The sequence below is a fragment of the Prionailurus bengalensis genome, chromosome C2 (genome assembly GCF_016509475.1).
Source record: "Prionailurus bengalensis isolate Pbe53 chromosome C2, Fcat_Pben_1.1_paternal_pri, whole genome shotgun sequence".
NCBI classification, from domain to species: Eukaryota; Metazoa; Chordata; class Mammalia; order Carnivora; family Felidae; genus Prionailurus; species Prionailurus bengalensis.
This window is the reverse complement of record NC_057350.1, coordinates 124578326-124599283: the sequence shown is the minus strand read 5'-3', so window position 1 is coordinate 124599283 and position 20958 is coordinate 124578326. Positions and strand designations below refer to the sequence as shown.

The 20958-nt window shown below is 42.8% G+C and overlaps 1 protein-coding gene across 2 annotated transcripts in view; it reads right to left on the bottom strand.

Annotated features, from left to right (window-relative positions):
* The window catches only part of NMNAT3 (nicotinamide nucleotide adenylyltransferase 3), a 113938-nt gene that overhangs the window by 55868 nt on the left and 37112 nt on the right, over nucleotides 1-20958 (bottom strand). For both annotated transcript variants that reach the window (XM_043595274.1, XM_043595273.1), the window contains exon 2: nucleotides 8155-8304. In XM_043595274.1, coding sequence (XP_043451209.1) covers nucleotides 8155-8263 — 109 coding nt within the window. In that variant the 5' untranslated portion in view covers nucleotides 8264-8304. The remainder of the gene's footprint in view (nucleotides 1-8154; nucleotides 8305-20958) is intronic.

Genomic DNA, 20958 nt, shown 5'->3' with positions numbered 1-20958 from the left:
TCTAGTTTCACAGTGTTGTGGTCAGAACAGATGCATGGTGTGCCTTCATTGTTTTTGAATTTGTTGAAACTTGTTTTGTGGCCTAATGAGTGATCTACTCTGGAGAATGTTACATGTGCACTGGAAAAGAATGTGTATTCCACGGTTTTAGGATGGAATATTCTAAATATATCTGTTAGATCCATCTGGTCTAATATGTCATTCACAGCCACTGTTTCATTGCTGATTTTCTGTTGGATGACTTATCCATTGATATAAGTGGGATGTTAAAGTCCCTTACTATTATTGTATAATTACCAATTTCTTCCTTTATGTTTGTTAATAGCTGCTTTATGTATTTGGGTGCATAAATATTTATAATTGTTTTTTCTTGTTGGATTGTCCTCTTTATAATTCTACAGTGTCCTTCTTTGTCTCTTGTAACTCTTTTTGTTTTAAAGTCTATATTGTCTGAAAATAGTACAAGCACTCCTGCTATATTTGATTATTTTCATGAAGTATCTTCTTCCAACCTTTCATTTTCAATCTATTTTTGTCTTTGGATATAAAGTATCTCTTGTATATAGTATATAGTTGGATCATGGATTTTTTTCCTTCTGCCAATCTCTGTCTTTTGATTGGAGAGTTTAAAAGATTTACAGTTAAAGTAATTCCTGATAAGGACGAACTTCTGTCATAGTGCTATTTGTTTCCTAAACGCTTTATGGTTTTTTCCCCCTTTTTCCTTCATTACTGTCTTCTTTTGTGTTTAGTTGATTTTTTTGTAGTGGAATGTTTAAATTGCTTCTCATTTCCTTTTGGGTATATTCTATAACTATTTTCTTTGTCGTTACCATGGGGATTACACTTGACATCCAAAAGTTACAACACTTTAATTTACATTTATACCAGTATAACTTCAATGGCATACAAAATCTCTGCTCCTTTAAACCTCCGTCCCCACCCTTTTTGGTTGTTGATGTCACCAGTTAACATCTTCATACAGTGTGTGCCCCAAAACATAAACTTATAATTCTTTTAAATGCATTTGTCTCTTAAATTATATAGAAAACATGATTTGGAATTACAAGCCAAAGTTACAGTAATACTAGCTTTTAGAAAAATGAATTTTTTTCTTCAAATGTATCAATCTCTTAAATTCTGTAGGAAACAAAATGTGCAATTACAAACCACTGTTGCAATAACACTAGATTTTATAATTTACCATGTGTTTACCTTTATTGAGATCTATTTCTCCATTCAGATTTGAGTTACTGTCTAGTTTCCTTTCACTTCACCTTACAGAACTCCCTATTTCTTGCAGGGTAGATCTAATGGTAACAAACTCCCTCAGCTTTTGTTAATCTAGGTATGTCTTAATTTATCCCTCACTTTTCCCCCCTGGACTATGATGAAAATTTAATGATTTATAAAGCATTTGGCAAAGAGCAAAGTGCTCCGCTAGTGTGCTGACAATGTTTATCACAATGTATCAAAAAAATAAAAAAATCATGTTGAGGTTACTAAGTAGAGAAAATTTTCAGTATTTTACTAACCATTCATCTCAACATTCACATTCTATGTATCTTCTCATGGTCAAGAAACTTATTCAAATGATTTAGGTTTATTCCACTATTTAAAGTGGAAATTCTCGACAATAATTTGAAACCATGGAGTTCTCTTCATTTCACCACTGGCTACCTTGTCCAAAAGTTCTTTTAACTATTCCTTTGACACATAATAATAGCTCTTAATCTCCCTGGGATCTGGATTCAAAGTTACGTTCTTGCTCACAAAATGTAATCAATTTCATGTCCCTTCCCCCCCTGCCAGATACCATCTGATTGGAACTTGTAGTGAATTCCTGTTAGATAATTAACTTCGTCTGGGGGAACCTCTTTCATGGGAATTCCTAGTTCAGCCTTTAAATATTTCTGTGTTGCTCATTTTACTCCAACTGCATCATTTTCTTCTAGCTCTCCTGGATTACTTACTGGATGACTATAACAAGTATTGGTAAAACAACCTGGAAAGGTAATTTCTGCATTTGATCTCTGTTGTAGCAGGAGCTTATTTTCAGTGTTGAATAAGAAAACCCTACAAGCTCAATGCAGTAATCCTTTCTCTATGTTTTCATTCAGGTGACAATCCTTTTTGGTCTTGGCCCCAATTTTATTGTCATTTTCATCAGTAAGGATACACATGTCTGCCAGGAGTTGAACCTGCTTACAGAGGTTGTCAGTATCTATCTCAGGCAGTGTTAGGACACATCAGATCTGTCCCACAAAACACGGGTCCCAACCCTCTCTCCCACTTTTGAAGGACAGTTTTGCCAGATACAGGGTTCTTGGTTGACACCTATTTTCTTTTAGCACTCGGAATGTATCAGCCCACTGTGTCTGGTCTCCACAGTGTCTGATGAGAAATCTGCGGAAAATCGTATTGAGGATCCTTGTATGTGATGATTTGCTCATTGCCCTCAAGATTCTCTGTGTCTCCCTTTTGCAAATTTGGTTATAATGTCTCTCATTTGATTATAATGTGTCTCAGTGTGCATCTCTTTGCTTTCTCCTTACTTGGTGCTCATTGAGCTTCTTGGATATTTTTATTTATGTCTTTCATCAAATTTGAAAATTTTTCAGTCATTATTTCTTCAAATATTCTCTCTCCTCCTTTATTCCTCTTCTCCTTCTTAGATTCCCACCATGCCTATGTTGGTCTACTTGATGGTGGTCCAATGGTCTCTTATACTCCATTTGGTTTTTAATCTTTTTTTCCTTTCCTCAGACTTGATGGTTTCCATGTCCTATCTTTCAGTTTGCTGATTCTTTGTTCTGCCTGCTCAAATCTGTCTTTGAATCTTTCTAGTGAATTTTTAATTTCAGTAACTGTAATTTTCAGCTCCAGATTATCTTTTTAGCTCCTTGTAGGTTTTCTGTCTCTTTGCTGATACTTCCATTTTGTTCATTCATGGTTTCTTGACTATCTCCACATCTTCCTTCAGTTCTTTGAGCATCTTTAAGACAGTTGCTTTAAAGTCATTGTCTAGTATATCCACCCTCAGGTCTTTTACAAGGACAGTTTCTGTTGATTAATCTTTTTCCTTTGAGTGGGCCATACTTTCCTGCTTCTTTGTAGGTCTTGTGACGTTTTTGTAGAAAACTGGACATTTGAATCTAATGATGTGGTAACTCTGGAAATCAGATTCTCTTCCTTCCCCAGGGTTTGTTTTTGTTATTATTATTTTGCTTTTTAGTCGTTTTAAGCTGTCTCTATCCTGAGGATCAGTCTGAGGTGTAAACTTAAGGTCTTTTCTCAGTCTTTCTCTGGGCACGTGTGATCAGTTTTTAATTTCTGCCACCCCCCCCCCCTTACATGCAGTTATTTTTAATGTCTGGATTCCACAACAGAAAAAGAAAAATAAGGGGGGAGGGAAAAGGCACTGGCCCTTTAAATCCCCTGGAAATCCCTTCAACCAGAGGGGGAGAGGCTTGCAACAAATACTGGGACTTGGGGGAGGTGCAAAAGGGGATCAGAACACAGATCCCTGATATCTGGGGGACAGTGTCCTTTTTGCCATCCTTGGCTATCACAGGCTGTGTGCAGGCTGCTCCAGGAACGTGTATGCAGCTGCCTGCCACGTGGGGGCAACTGTTAGTGTGCTAAGCACTGAAACTGATTGCAGTTAGCTGCAATTTACCTGCCCCAGTCTTCCCCTAGAAGTTGCAAGCCTTCAACAGACTTGAGTTCCAAAATAGTTACATCAGACCGATTCTGCCAGTGCAACTGCTGTTTAGGTGCAGAGACAGATTGCTGGTGCTCCCTAGTCTGCCGTTTTCCCCAAATCCTCTGTAGGATGGTTTTTAAACCACACATGAAATTTCATTGATACAGAGCTATTCAGGTTACCTAGTCTTTAAAAAAAAAAAATCTATTCTTGAATGAGCTTTGATAGTGTGTCTTTCAAGGAATTTGTCTATTCCAATTAAGTTGTCAAATTTATAAGCATAAAGTTTTTTATAATATTCCTTTATCTTTTTCATATCAGTAGAATCTGTAGTTATGTCAACTTATTCCTGATAATGGTAATTTGTGTCTTTCCTCTTTTTTCCCCCTTGATAGTCTATCTAGAGGTTTATCAATTTATTGATATTCTCAAAGAAACAGTTATTGGTTTATTAATTTCCTGTAATATGTTTCTGTTTTCTATTTCATTAATGTCTGCTCTGATCTTGTTTATTTTCTTATGCTTGCTTTGTGTTTACTCCTCTATTCCTAATTTCTTAAAGTAGGAGACAAAATCATTGATTTGAGACCTTTCTTTTATTTTCCTAATATGGTGTTTAGCACTATAAAATTTCCCCCAAGTACTGCTTTAGTGACATCCCCCAATTTTTGATATATTGTTTTCATCTCTAGTTCAAAATATTTTCTAATTTCCATCTGGATTTCTTTTGTGACCACTGGGTTTTTAGAAGTGTGTTATTTCATTTTCATGTTTGGGGATATTCCAGAGATCTGTTAGTGATTTCTCAGTGACTTCTATTGTGGTTGCAGAATGAACTTTGTGTGATTTCATTCCTTTTACGTTTATTGAGACTTCTTTTATGGCCCCAAATATGTCTATCTTGGTAAATTTTCTCTGTGTCTTAGAAAGGAACATGTATTCTGCTGAGTGTTCTATAAATGTCAACTAGGTTGAATTCATTAATAATGTTCAAGTCTCCTATATCCTTATTTTTTGTGTACTTTATCAATTAGTGAGAATAGAAATATCTGACTGTAATTGCAAATTTATCCATTTTTTCTTGCAGTTCTATGTTATTGAGTAAAAAAAAAAAAATAGGATAATTATTTCCCCTTAAAGAACCGGTCTCTATAATTATGGGATCATTTTCTTTATGCCTGGTAATATTCTTTCCTCTGAAATCTTTTTTCTCTGATATTACTATAGCCGTTTCGGCTTTCTTTTAATTAGTGTTAGCATGGAGTAGTTTTCCACTCTTTTACTTTGAACCTATCTGTGTCCTTATATTTACTGTGTTTCACGTAGGCATGATATAGCTGTAGTTGGGTGTTGCTTATTTTATCCAATCTGACAGCACCTGCTCTTTAGTAGGAGTTGTTAGACTACACTGGATGCTTAGGGGTGCCAGTTGAAAATCCACATACAACTTTTGACTCTCCCACACCCCAGACTTAACTACTAATAACCTACTGTTGACCAGAAGCCTTACTGATAACAGAAACATGTATGTGTTGAATACCATATTTTTACAACAAAGTGAGCTAGAGGAAAGAAAATCTTAAAATCATAAGGAAGAGAAAATACATTTTCGGAACTGTAGTGTATTCATTGAAAAACATCTGCATATAAGTTGACCTGCATAATTCAAATCTGTGTTGTTCAAGGGTCAACTTATATTTTATGTGACTATTGGTACAGTTAGATTTAAGTCTGTCATTTTGTTATATGCTCTCTTTTTCTCCCCTCTATTCTTTGAACCCTTTCCTCTTTACCTTTCTTCTTTTAAATTAACTGAGTATATTCTGATTCTGTTTTATCTCCTTTGTATGCTTATTAGCTAAACCTTTGTCTTTTTTAGTGCTTGTATTAGTGTTTATAATAACTACCTAGCTATCTTTAACTTGTCATAATGTACTTTTAGGTAATATTATACCACTTCATGTACATGAACCTTACAATAGTCTTCTTCCATTTTTCCCCTCCCCCTCTTTATGATATTGTCATATATTTTATGTAACATATATTTGTCACATATTTTACTTCTACATATGTTATAAACCCCACAATATGTTCCTATTATTTTTGTTTAAACAGTAAATTATCTTTTAAAGAAATTTAAATAATAATAGAAAAACTTACATAATTGCCCATGTGGTTATCAGTGCCATGTATTCCTTTGTGTAGACCCACATTTCAATTTGGCACCATTTTCCTTCTGCCTAAAGGATTTGAGCATTTATTGTAGTGAAAGTTTGACTTTGTAGTGAAAGTCAGACTGAAATCTTTCAGCTTTTGTATATCTGAAAATGTCTTTATTTTGCCTTTGTTTCTGAAAGATATGTTGTTGCTGGATATAGCATCCTAGGTTGACAGTTTTTTTCTTTCGGTACTTTAAAGATGTTATTCCACTAAAATCCCTTTTGCTGAATTCACTAGTGGGAAATCTGCTGTCCTCTTTATTTTTGTTCTTCTGTGACTGCCTGTAAGATTTTTTGTTTATTAATGGTTTTGAGAAATTTTACTGTCATACACCTTGGTGTTGTTTTCTTCATGTTTCTTGTGTTTGGAATTTGTTGAGCTACCTCTAAAATCTGTTCTCATCAAATTTGGAAAATTTTCAGTTGTTTATTCAAATAATCTTTCCTGTTCTTCCTCTTTTTTTCCTTCTGGGATTACAAGTATTTCAAAATTCCTTTAAGTTACCCCACATCTCACTTATATTCTTTTCTTTCTTTTTAGAATTCCTTTTTTCCCCCTCTGTGTTTCATTTGAGATCATTTCTACTGTTCTGTCATTAAGTTCACTAACATTTTCTTCTGCAATATCTAGTCTATTCATCCTTTCCAGTGTATTTTTCACCTCACATACTGTTTTCATCTCTTAATGTTTGAGTTGAGCCCTTTTTATATTTTCCAGGTCTCTACTTCTGAACATATGGCACATAATTATAGTAACTGTTTTAATGTTATCTGCTAATTCTAACATCTGTGTGAGTTCTGTTTCAGTTTCAATTGATTGATTTTTGTCCTCATCATGGGTATGAGTATAGACTTTAAATTTTTTTGTCACAGAACAGGAAATTGCCCTCCATGAATGTTTTATCATTAATCCTATCACTACCAATAGATGAGAGTGTCTGTTTCCCTTCCTGTCCCGCCAGCACTGAATTCTGTAAGTCTTTAATCTTTGCCAATCTCACAGGCTAAAGCTATTTATTGAGCACCAACTCTAAGCCTAGTGATGGATGGAGGCAACTCTGTGGTGCTCAAGCAGCCACAGTAGCTGCCCTCATGGTGCTTATACCCCAGTGGGGTTTGTTTACCATGTTTTTCTTTGTATTTTCACTGATAATTAGCAACGTTGAGCATCTTTTCCTAAGTTTATGTCACTTATATTTCTTCTTTGGTATACTGCTAACATACACTGGATTGTTTGGATTTTTTTTATTCCTTTGTAAGAGCTCTAATATTTACTAAGGGTAGATACCCACTTTCAGCTTTTGAATTAAAAATATTTGTTTTATAAACAAAGACATTTCCTTTAAAACAAGTGAACAGTACATAACTTCTTTGAAGAAATTATTTGCATGTTACTCAAATACTTTTTCTTCTACATTAAAAATAAGTAGGCATTGATTCTGGTTTAAAGACACTGCCCTTAAAGGAAAATAGTTTTGAACAAAAAAATATACATATATGAATATATAAAGTATACATAAATGTATAAATGCTTTCATATACATCTGACATCAACATATAAATGACTTACATTCTTTAGAAATAATTATGCAGATTCTGAATGCCATTTTACTCTCTTAATAATGGAATGGAAAGTCAAAGAGATGAAACATTTCTAGATTAAATATTCCCAGCTGATTAAATATTTCTGGCAGAGCCTTGCCATCTATATTGGAAATGCCCTACATGCAAGACTGTTAATTTGTAATTGTCTAAGATCTATTCAGAGGAGAAAATGTCAAAATTCCCATTATAGTGTGTTTACTTACCCGCTCAAGAGTAGCAAAAGCTCTCATGCACAAGAGCAGTAAGGCACATGCTACCTGTTCATCTGGCTGTGCAGGTAAATGCTTCCTGGCACCGCCAGGGAGAATGCCTGGGACACAGTTTCTGTAAAGTGCCCAGTGTCTTCTTAGCCTTCATGGGCAACATGAGGTGGCAGGGGGTGGTGGGCCCTGAGAAGCATTCAAGTTTATGGTCAGGGATATAATGGTACACGTGTCACAGGGCTGAGGGGTGTTAGCTCGCCGAATATGATGGAGGAAATGTATGCCACCAGTTATGCTGTGAATTCACAAATTGAGCAGTTTTACTAATGGTGATGATGACAACCACCAGCAAAGCCCCATGAGGCCCAATCCACCGGCTCTTCCATTGGCCTTGCCCCCCCCCCCCCCCCCCCCGACTGACCTGTTTGGTGTAGGTGGTCTCTGGCCACCTCAAACAAGCGCAGGTGCATGTTGGTGATGGGATTGAAGGAGCCACAGGCCAGGAGCACCACTGGGATTCGACTCTTCATCTTGTCAGGCACCTCCACACCCACGGCAGTGGCCACCCTGCCTTCATGGGGATAATAACTCATGTTAGAGAGCTGGCACCAGACAGCTGTCTAGATCAGTGTCCCTAAAGTATACATAAGTCATTACATCTCATTTATAAAGGTGACTGGAGGGCAGTAATAACAATAACAACATTTGTGGAGGATTTACTGTGGGCCGGGACCTGGGCTAAACACATGTCAAGGTATCTCCCTTGTCTCACCAAAGCCTTGAGTGAGTGGTCACCTCTCCAGCTCCGGGACCTTAGCAGCTGCAGGACTGGAACCCAGGCAGCCTGACTGCAGAGACCTTGTTCTTCCTGTAACCTCTATACCCTCCTGGGCTCTGATGAGTCACCTTGGAATCTACAGGAGGTATGTAAGACACTCATAATGTCATCCCTGGTAGTCCAAGTGAAACTTACGTCCCAGAGTAGACTGGTAGTTTAAAAAAAACTTTTTAAAAAATACTTTCAGATAATGCAAGCAGAATTGTAACACTTGAACAAGGACTTCCTGTATATCCTTTACCTAGTTTCCTTAAATGTTAATATCTTACCACATTTGCTTTATCACTCATTCTCTCTTTCTACACACACACACACATGTGCGTGCACGCACGTATACTTATATTTTTTTCTAGAATGTTTAGGGGTAAGTTGTAGACACAATACCTCTTTACCTCTAAATACTTCAGTATGTGTTTTCAAAGAACAAAGGCATTTTCTTATGTAATTGCAGAGTAATGATTAAAATCAGGAAATTAATATTGTTACAGGACTATTTAATCTGCAGATCTTTTCTGACTTTACCTCTTGTCCTTTATCTAGGGCCAAAGCAGTATGAGGGTCCTGCCCACCCTTGTCTCTACACTCTTGGGCTTTCAGGGCCAGGGTGAGGTTAAAGGAAAGCAGACAACAGAAGCCGAACTTCAGTGGCTTAAACAAACAGAGGTTATTTGTTTCTCACATGACAAGAAGTAAAAGAGGGCAGCTACCATTAGGCCCCGGGCTCAACAATGACCAGCAATTCTCTCAGATCTTCCCTCATGTTAGAAGACTGCTGCTGTAGCTACAGCCATCATGAATAGGATCAAGGCAAGAAGGAGCAAAGAGATACAGTAGCCTGAGTGTTCCTCTTAGTCAAAAACAAAAGAGCTTTCTCAGAACCACCCTGTAGATTTTTGCTTCTCATTGGCCAGAACTAGATCACATGGCCTTTCTAGCTACCAGAGAGGCTGGAAAAGTATTTAGCTTCACAGCCTCTCTAGTGGGAAGCAGAAAGGAAAAGGGAATTAGAAATGGGATTAGCTAGTTCACAGCACAGAGGGATACAACTGCCTTGGAGCTGACTGTGTAGAAGGCTGCCATGTTGGCTTTTCTGACAGCTACCTTGGGTCAGCAGATCCATGGCCTACCTTCAGTAGATCATATACCACATTCTATAGGGAAAACCTGCTCTTGTGTTTTTCCTCCCCGCCAGACAATAGGCCCATTTAAGAGGACAAGTGGTGTTTTCTTCATCTCTGGATCCCAGCCTCAAGCCCAGTACCTGGCCCAGAGTAGGGCTCAGTGAAGACGGGAAACGGCTGGCTGCAGGGTGGTCCTGCGTCCTGGTGGGAGGAAGGCCTAATGCACAGAAGTTGTTCTGGAAGTATTCTGAGTTATAGCAAGCAGATAAAAAAAAAAAAAAAAAAAAAAAACAAACCCAACCAACTCGCAACTTAGGCAGGCTATGGTTTCTTGAAGCTTCCTTTAAGGCAGCAGGAACACCCCCTACTGCGGGAAAAGAAAGCGGTCTGCAAGCTACTGCTGCTTGCTTCCTCCCAGGGAGGTTGGATGGTTTAATGAGATATTATTTGCAGAATGTGCCGAGCTATTCACAAGAGCGGCCCCGTGATGAGTGTATCTGGGAGTCTGGCTGTTGTTCACAACTATTATGAAGCCTTTCAAAGTTCTATTTCATTTTGACAAAATCTAACTTTTTAGAGCTGTTAAAACATGTAACTGCAACATCTCAGGTAACCTGGGGTTTTGATCCATTTTTTCAAAAGTTCCTAGAAACGATAAATTAGATCATTTGTTTGAATGGTGGCATCAACAGCAATGAAGTGTGATGTTGGGGAAGAAAAATCAATGACATTTAATGTCTTTCTTTCCTTGCCAGCAGCCCACTGAGCCACACTACTCCAAAGCGACTTAGTGTATCCAAGCCGCCACTGAGATGGGAGAGGCAGGGAGTGCACGTTCCCAGGCTCAGGAGTGAGGTCAGTGCTCCTGCGTCACTTGTATACTCTAACTTGCCTCGACTACACACCCTGCCAAGCCCGAACCCAGAGAAATACAATGATAGCGTTGACATGGCCTCACTCCAGGGGCCACCAGGAGAATAAACCAGGCTCCAATTTGAGTGCAGGTCTCATCGGACGTGAGGCCATATGCGTGCCATGACAGTGACTCATCTGCCCTGTCATTTGGTAACATCTAGTGAGACAAAGCAAGTGTGGGAGACGTTTGCTATCCGGAAAGGCTTCTCATTAATATGCATTTAATGGGGGGGCCACAGAGTGAGCAGTAATTGCTGCTGAACGATTTAACAAGTTGAGAAGGAGGCATACACGGCCTTCTTGGAGTTTATCATTACATTGGAGAGACAAGGCAACCAGATTCCACCTCTGGCCCCCGTCCCCTCTCCAGATTACCATCTGGAGTCACCCAGATAGCATCTCACCCTGCTCTTCAAATGCAGCACACTGCCTCCCTTCTCCTCAATTCTGCAAATGCTGTTCCAACCACCTGAAACACCCCTGCCTTCAAGGTTTTCTCCTGGGAGTGTTTATCCAGTTGTCCCTCCTGGCCCCCACACCGTGCTATATGTACCCCCCATTATACATTTTATCACTTTCTTCTTCCAGCCACCACAGAACTGCCATTGCTTCGTTTCCACGTTGCTCTCCCCCAAGCAGGTGAACTCCTACAGGGTGGTTTCTTACTTGTCTTGGTCCCCCCTCAACTCCTGCACTGTGCTTGGTGCACAGGCACTCAGAAAGTGTGTAGAATGAATGAGAGAATGAGTGTCTCCAACCAAGGGTCATCCTTTTCAGACAGCTACCTCATCTCTTTGGTTCTGTCCAAAGTGGTCAATGGGCTGGGGCTTTCACAGATAGAAACTGACTTTTCTGGCTTTCAAGAGGCACTTTAGACCCCTTGTCAAGGCCCCAGTCCACTTCAGCCCGAAATCAAACAAGACATGCCTGCCTGCTGGACCATGTTCAATGTCAGGATTCCATCAACAGGGGTACACCGACTTCCTGCACGCTGACACCAAGGTCATCCCCCTGCTCTGGAGAAGCAGAGGTCACCAGCTGCTGCTTGGATAGGCAAAGGACTTTGCAGATGTGATTAAGTTAATGGTCATGAAATGGGGAAGGTAGCCTGGATTATCCAGGTGGGCCCAATTTTATCATGAGGGTCCTAATAAGGAGGAGGAGGGGGGTCAGGTACACAAAGATGGAAGGGCCAAAGTGACAATCAGGAGGGAAGAGGCTATTCTGGTTTGAAAGAGGAAGGGGCCGGGAACCAAGCAGCGTAAGGGGCCTCTAGAAGCTGAAATTGGCAAGAAAACAGATTCTCCCCAAGAGCCTTCAGAAGGAATTCAGTCCTACTGACACCGTGCTTTCAGACTTCTGACTTCCAGAACCATAAGAAAATAACATGTGTCGCTTTAAACTAGTAATCCATGGCAATTTGTTACAGCAGCCATCGATATGAACAAACTCACCTATGTGGGGGCAGATTCTCTACAGTGACCTTCCAGCTGGGGCAAGAAAGGTAAAGGAATTGAGCCAGTGACAAGGATATTGAAGGGCGTGTTGGGCAGAGGGACCAGCATTGCCAAGCCCCGAAATCACCATCTGGGGGGGTGGTGAACTGAAAGCACATCCAGGCGGCTCTGTGTGGGTGACTCAAGACTGAGGCCACAGTTGGTGTAGGGATCCTGCAGGCCCCTAGGGGGTCTTGGAGACTTGATTTTATTCCATGGGCAATGAGGAGCTTCTGAAGGATTTTCAGCAGGGGTGCGACTTACTCGTACATTTCTAGTTCAGAGAGAGCCCAGGTGCTCTCAGGATAGTGCGACAGTAAGCCCCAGGGTGGCAACTTCCAGGCCCTCTCCACCTAGGGAAGGGCAGGCATTTCTCCAGCTTCCCCAGGATGGCCTTTCCTGCTGCCTGCATTTCACTTCAATCACCCGGTAATGGGATGCTGGCCGATGCCCCGCATGCACCAAATTCTAAGTGTGTACCCTTCGGCCCATTTGTCACAGGCCGTCGCAGAGACACAGAAAGGAAAGGCGAGCCAGGAAGGTTAAGTGCCGTCACTGCAGATGTAATGTGCTAATGCTCATCGCTTGGGAGGCAGTCAATTTACCTTTCCCTGCGGTGAGCGCCTCTAACAGGACCTGGCCCAGGAAAGTGGCTGAAAACATCCCTGTTTATTATAGACATAAAGCAGATGGCTTCGGGCAGAATGGAAATGGATTCTACAAACATCTTTCATTACACAGACCTCTTGACCAGACTCCTCATCTTAAAGAAAACAAGAGACGCGGTTTGTATTTCTGGGGGTGACGAGCACATTTTTTTTCGGACCGAGGGAAATCATTTCCATCTGCACGAGGATGTCAACTTCTCCAGGGCAATCAACCTTCACGCGAACTCCGGGCACTTTTTCTTTTCAACTTTGTTGGATTCACCCGCTGTTGCTATGGGCACACGGTGCTGCTGGGAACAAAAGCAAAGCGAGCCTTCCTTGCCAGTGTGAGGATCCTCCAGTAGCCACCTCTTGGCGCAAACACACACGCCAATTAAGCACTTGTCCTAATTATGAGACTCCCAGGAAAGCAGGCAGCCTGGCTCTTAAGTTTGGAGAACTTTCAAAAGATGTGAAGGAGCATGAGGAATGGAACGAGGTCTCTTGCAACCCCACACTCAGGAGTTGGGAAGAATTTCGATTGCTGCAGGAAGGTGGCATGGAGTCACAGCTCCTGGGTTTCCTGAGTGAAAGCCTAGGCATTGTTCTAGAACCTTCCACACACCAGTGCTGATTCTTTCAGCATGCTTGGAAGGAGAGGGTTTGTGCTTGCATCCTGCTCAACTTCTCCAAGCCTCAGTGGGCCCCATGGCAGATGGAGATAAATCACATAACCCCTACGGCCATCATGGGGGTTACCGGGTTAACTCACCTAGCACAGGACCTGGCCCGCAGGGGGTTCTCCAGAAACATTAGCTCCTCTTTCCTTTCTTTACGTTCAGAGCAGAATGTACCACCCCCACATCTGCTTCAACCTACTTGTTCACCATTTTTGCAGTCACCAGTGACCAAAACCTGGCGGTCCTTAGGACCACTTTAGCACCCGCCGCCCTGTTAGACATCTCTTGCAGACCACCCAGGCCTGGGAGATGTTCCCACAGAAGAGCGCTCCCAAGGAAGGCCGTCCCCACACACCACTGCCAGAATCTTCCACCTAGCTCCAACTGCAACAGCTCAGCTCTGAGCATCACTTGTCCCTGGAGTTAAGACTTGCTAGTGAGAAACAGTTTAATGTCCTGCTGATGGAAAGAACATCTGGTGATGAAGAAAAAATGTGCCCCGGATCACAGCTGACTTGCCGCCCTGGAACAGAGAAGCAGACAAGGGGGTAGAGCTTGAGAAGTGCCTGGCGTCTCCCATGAGGAGTGCGAAGTAGCAGATCATGAAAATCACAACCGACCAGCGACCATGCTAGTGCCTTAGAGGTACAGGGATAAACAAAACCTGGCCCCTGTCCTCAAGGTTACAGTTTGGCAGGAAGAACAAACCACTAGGGCCCCAGGTAGGACAGAGTCTTCCGATAACCTCCCAATATCCATTTCTGCCTTCCTCTTTAGTAACAGAATCTCTAGTAACCTGCCAGCTAAATACACATTCCCCAGTCTCTGCAGCAGGGTACGGCCATGTGCCTAAGGTCTGGCCAAAGATCTATGAACAGAAGTGTTGCATGATACTTCCGGAACCCTCCTGAAATGGGGATAGCCTGCCCTTCTCCTCTTCTATACTCCTGCTGTCTAGAATTTGATGGCTAGAGTATGGTAACTACACTGGACCAACGCCCAGTTTGACGGAGAATAAGCCAAGAGAAAGCCAGGACCTTAATGACCCTGAAGCTGCCATACCAGCCCCAGGCTGCCTGCCTTCAGGTTTCTTTTACCAGGGGGAGAAATAATCTTCTGAGTCACCATTATTTTCTCTTTTTCTATTATACATAGTGAAACCTGTGTTCTAATTCTAACTGATATATTCTAATCAATTTGCAGATGCAAATTCTAATCAATTCTAACTGATATACTGATACCTAATGAATGTTTCTTAAACTAGTGTCTAAAGAAATGAAAACTGTGTAAACTTTTAGAAGTTTCTACCAACCCAGTTAAGCCTATTTTACCTGCGGAAACTCAAACGGATATTGTTTGAAAGGGAAAATACACCTAAGGAAAAAAAATCTACCATAACTTAATTTTTTATATGAATTTTTCATAGGAGGAAAAATCCTTACTCAGGGCTCTAGAAGGCTGAAATGTGCAGCAGTGAATCTGCTTTTCTGTAGATCACAAAAACCAGACTGTGTCCTATCTCCTTTCCCCCAAACCAGATTCATTATGGCGTGTTGTTACACTCTGCTTTGAGTGGGCATTTGCCATATGGCTTGGCAGTTTAATGGCTTTCTGATACTTGACAAAAATGAAGCACAATCATTTTGCAAGGAGCTTGCGTTCCTAGATGGGTCTTTTCCAAATAACAGCTGTGCCTCAAAATGGAGTTACTCAAATTGCAATTTGTGGACACAATACTCAAACATTTACAAGTGAGCAAAACCTCAAATCACTTGGGCTATTTCCAGGCTTCAGAGTTTATGAAGTTTTTAGCAATGTTATGAGAGTGCAGCTGTCAACAAACTCACGCCAAAGTCTCTGAACCAACAGAACCCGGCAGGCAGCAGAGATGTCCTACTTAGCAGCAGGACATGTGCAGCCGACCACAAACCCTCGAGAGAACAAATACGAGGGAAGTAGGCTTTACCCTAAAGCCCACAGACCAAATCTCTGTGCCTTTCTCTCTACTCCCTACCACACGGTACAGATGACACCAGGTCTACAGCTCTAGCCCTGACCTTGCTGATGGGCCCCTACTGGTCCACGGATGTCCACCTGGCACTGGCTTATCAACAAGACAGACAAGCACGGATGCAAAGCTGACTAGCAAGCACTTCCTAAGTGACCTTGAGCATATGAGTCAGGGGAGTCCAGATGAGGTATGTAAACAATTCCCAAATCTCAGGAGCTTAAACCAATAAAGGTCTGTTTCACGTTCCTATTAACATGTGCATTCTATGCTGGTTGGGCTCTGTTCTGGATCCTCTTTTCCTCTCAATCCAGGACTCAAGCCAATGGAGCAGTCAGACTGAATATGGTCAGTCTGTAGCAGAGGAAAATAAAGGACTCCAGAAGGTCCCTCACCAGCAATTGTATTGTATGCTTGGCCTCAAACTAGCAATATCCCTTCCAACAACCCCACCCAACTTCAGTGAGTTAGAAAATACAATCTGACTCTAGCTCTCCAACTTCAGGACCCAGATATACTTGGTGAATAGCCTGGTGCCTTCTACAGTGAGTTAATCCACTGCGCTTAGCCTCAGTGACCCATATGGAAAATGGGGATAATTACACACACCTCCACAGATTGTCATAAAGGTTAATCAGAGTTGACTCACGTAGAGCACTTAGAATAGTTCCTGGCCCATAGGAGGTTCTCCAGAAATACCAGCTCCTTTCCTTGCATTCGAAACAGAATTCTCAGTCTCCCACACCTGCTTCCGGCTGCCCACACCCCATGTCTGAAAAAGATTCCACCGTTTTTCTAGTCACTTTCATTAAAAACCTGCCCGTTATCTATGATCTCTGTTCATCCTTCATCATGTTCCCCCAGTACAATGACCTCCAAGTTTGGCCAATATGCCCCATGTGAGGTCTTCACTTTCCATCACTACTGAGACCCATCCTACTATAGGATTTTATTATCTTCTTGTATCAGGATTTTAAAAAATTGCTAACAACAAAAACAAGCTCTGGTCATCCTAGTTCCCCTCTCCACAAAAGGCAAAGCAGTAAAGGAGCACGGGATTATCCGAAGGCCACCAGACGGTCACACAGAATAATGGAAGGGCTGAACATGAGGTCTCAGGATAGACGAGGAACAGGGCAGTGCCATGGTCTCAATCTGGACTGAGCCCCATGGTATAGACAGGGTCAGTGAGGCTCACACCAGCGCACGCTGTTCTCAGAGGCCATTGATGCGGACCAGACAGACCCCACCCCCAGCAATAGCTTCCATACTTGGTGTCAGAAACTATGCAATCAGCTCCCCCCACCCCAATGTGGCCCCAGTCCAATCTTTTCTCAATATGCCAACCAGATCAACTAGTCCTAAAGTTTGGGTTAAGTCACTTAAACTACTGTGATGAACAATCAGGTGTCTACCATGCACTAAACACTGTATAAAACCTGGACCTTTGTGCCAAGCTAGCGATAAAACCTTCAGAAATTTGTTCTCCGTTGGCATTTAGTTGTTCAGCCGTGTCCTTCAGCTGGCATTAGAACTTTGGGGATTTTAGCCCCACTCCACCTCTCCAGATGGTATCCTGACCACCCTCTCTATTCCCTACATGGGCTCCATGTCCTTCCCACGCTGAGACCAACTGCTGTTCTCTGATGTGTCTTCTGAGTGTTCCTGCTGCTTGGGCTTCTGTTGATGCCACTTTCTAGAGCTAGGTGGTCTCTTTCATGCCAGCTCTCCCACAGAGCTTCCCCTGAGAGCCCACCTAGAAGTCACTGTTCCATCCTCTGACCTCTTAAAGGTGACACTGTCTGTATTACTGAGTCCCACTCTCTAATTGCCAAAAGACTGTAAAACCCCGAGGGCAGGGATCCCACAGGGTCTAACATAGAGTGGAATGCAAATAAGGAATATTCACCTTACTCACTGGAGGACAAGGTAAAAGTGAAAAATAGATCAGAATGAGAGCCAGAGAGCCCCGGTCACCTCCTGGCATGACCTAGGCTGAAGTGCTTCCATTCTCGTTTCCAATACTCAGCATTTCCTGGCTTGCTTTACTCCATGGAACTTTCTGTCTCACTATCAGAGGCGTCACCTCCCTTGTGGACTTGAATTTTGGTCTTACCCCATAAATTGTGTCTGCCACCTTGGCTGGGCTCCACCCGGGTCCTGATTTGTACCTCAGAGGCACCATTTGACTCCTCTGTCCATTCCCTGCCTCTGCCCCTGCTGAATCCTGGGTATATGTCCAGGGCTCTGCTCCATTCCAGCAGTGGGCAATGAGCCACAGTTAGTACTGAGAGAAGCAGTCGCACACCCTCTACAGCCCTGGGAGAGTCCCTGTTTGGCAGGAAATGCAGAGCTGTCCATAATGATGGCAGAAGATGGCACCACGGTCCTTCTCGTGCTCAAAGCACAAAATTGGCAGCCATCTGGCTCTTCTCTCTCCCTTGCTTTGACAGCCTGTCAGTTCCACCTTTGCAATATCTTTATTATCCATCAGTCTCTCAAACTCCACAGTTCTTTCCTTCGATTGGGGCTCATTATTTCTCACTTGAACCTGAGTGAACTCTTAACCTGTCCCAGTGTCCCCTCTTCTGCCCATCTCTGCTCAACTGCCCAAGGGATCTTTTAGAATGCTTCCCCTGCCACCCAATCGCATCGTAGATAATGAAACTCCTTAGCAGCCACCCATGGCCCTTTACAATCTGGTCATGACCTATTTCGTCAGCCTCATCACTTACCTTCCAACACCCTCCCCATGTCTGCTCCATCTAACTGCTTTCCATTCCATCCTAAGTCCCCTTGGGTGGAATTTTCGGACCAGCCCTAAAATCAAACCCAAAAATTCCAAAAATGAAGGCAACTCCATTTAGCTTGCTTGTTCGTTCACTAAAAATGAAAACAAGCTGCCACTGCCATCAAGTTCCTCAGGGCAACAGGAGGTGACAGGAAGATCCCAAAATGCCTGGAAAGGTGGAGAGCTGGCCAGCCTCTCCATGAGGGCAGAACAGACCAGCTGAGGCCTAGTGAGCCACAGCAGGGGAGATAATAGGCAAGAATCCTGCTGCTCAAGGACAGGCGTTCATTTGGGAATGTCACTGGGCACAACACAACCTAGTCCACAGCAATCCTTTCCCGTTTCATGTAATAGAATTTCCTCCAAAAATTATAAGCCAAGAAGCTCATCTTTCCTTCTTTATTGAGCTATAAGCAGACTGCCATAGTCATGAGCAGATAACTGCAAATCTGGGCAGTGATCTATGAAATCAGAACAGACCTGAGTTTGGAGATGTGATTAATTAAAATTTTTAACCAAGTTCATCCCACATATATTTAATGTTATGCATAAGTGCTTTTGTGCTGGCTGGAAATTAGGCCCAAAGAGTGGGCAGTTCACAGAAACGCTGCAGACCCTGTGATTCTTAAACAGACAAACCTGATTGTGTTTCTTCCCTCAGTTACTGCTTCAGAATCCACTAGGATGACTGGCAGATCATTCCCTGCCCATGTCTGCACCAAAGCCCATGCATTTCTTGTGCACACAGAATTATGTGCACTCTAACAGTGAAGGGCATCAGGTGCTTCTTCTGGCCTTGAACTGAGGTTGCCTATGCTTGTACTTGGGGGACCTCTGGAATGGAAAAGGCTTGGTTGGCATTTACAAGCACTGAAACCTTGAACAAGCCCTTCAGTCTTCTAAAAAATGAGGATAGCCCAAGCTCATCCATGGAGGCTGTGAAGATGAACTAAAGAGACACATTAGGACTATACCGCCTACACTGCTTTCAGAGGAGGAGGAAACTTTTCCATCACAGAACAGGGAACAGGATTCATATGTGCCAACCTTGTGTAAAGACACCACATTGTGTAGAATCCCTGACAGATTCTACCTGTTCCTGCAAGAACAGTCCAAATGAAGCCACTATTGGTCTGTGTTCATCCACCCCTGTATAGTACAGAATCAGGGATTTCTGGCCAACTCAGCCAGGGCTGGGGCAGTTGAAGAAGCCCACCAGGTCATATACAACACTCCAGCTGATCTGCACCAGGCTCCCTCCCACAGAGTCAGGACTTGTTGACTTACTTTACTAAGTATGAATTAAAACACCAACAAAGAGGTTAATTTGCTTTTATGACTTCTGAAAAAGTAATATATTTATCTGGTACATGCTTTGGCTCAGATCGCTTTCTATAGGCCCTTGTAATACGTGGTGATCCTTGAGTGTGCATGCCACAAGCATGGGGCTGGAGCACAGAGGCTGCCCAGAGGCTCAAACAAGGAGGGTCCTGGCCCCAGGGGCACAGGCAGATTCCTAGGGTCTCAAGGCCAATGGGCAGAGCTAGAATCCAGTCAGGGCAGAAGAAGTAAAGAGCACTTCATGCCCAGAAGTGGGGAGTAAAGCCAGATGCAGACATCTGGAGGTATCCACTCTAAAATTGAGACAGCAAAACTTCATCTCCCAGGCTTCTAGCTTATGTGAATTCTCTTACATGTGCTGGCCTCACTAAATCAATAAAATAATAATTTAAGTGTAAAATAAAGTATAGCCAAAGTGAAATGATTTAAGCTCACTGTCTTCTGGGAGCAGATGTTCCAGAGGGAGTGCGATGTGGCAGAGAATTTGCCGGTGCTTCCCGCAGCACAGCGACTCCCTTTTCTCCTTACCAAGAAACTTGATTTTGTTCACCTTCGGGGACAAGGGGCAGAGATCCAGGTAGGAACCGCAGCACCACACCCACCATGGCAGGCCACTCCCTTTGCCCATGACTGGTCCAGTCACGAACATGTGACCCAGCCCTGGCCAATGAGATATAAAAGGAAGTGCCTGGAGGCCTATGGGAAAAATTTTCAAAGTCCAAATACAAGCAGGTCGTTTTTTCACCGCTTCCTGCCCTGGATGCTGTGGTGTCGGGATGTGACGCTTGGGGCTGCCACAGCCCTCCGGTGACCATGAAGGCCTAGACAGCTGCAGAGGTGAAGGGCAACCCAGAGACTTGGTCTCATTAAGTTGCTGCAATAACCTAGTATAGCCTCTGTCTAGACTTTATTATGTGAGCTGCTAAAATATCTTTCCTGCCACAGCTACTGCTGGTCATGTATTCAATTGCTTGTGTCCTCAAGCATCCAAAGAGATCCATCTCAGGAGGCTTCAGTTCTTGCCTTCTCCTCACAGTGTGTGCACTTCCGTGGACCAAGTGCGATTCCAGTGTGTAAAGACAGGTACTTGCTACATAACATGGTGTCTAAAGTCAAGGCAGCTGCTTCACCTGGGTTGCAGCTGGAGAGAGACTGAATCTGAGTTGGAAGACCTCCCACTCTGTGGGTCCTGGGAAGGATGGTATGTTGAACTCCAGTGTGGGGCTCTCCTGGGAATCTTCCAGGAACTGTTCTGAACAAACATGATTTTTGGTTGACACTGTGACCTCAGAACCTAACCTCAGGGGCAGCTGCCTCATGAGCCTCTTAACAGACGTCCCCTCAGCTGCATTCGCTGTCCCCACAGGCACCGACTGCAGGGACCTTTG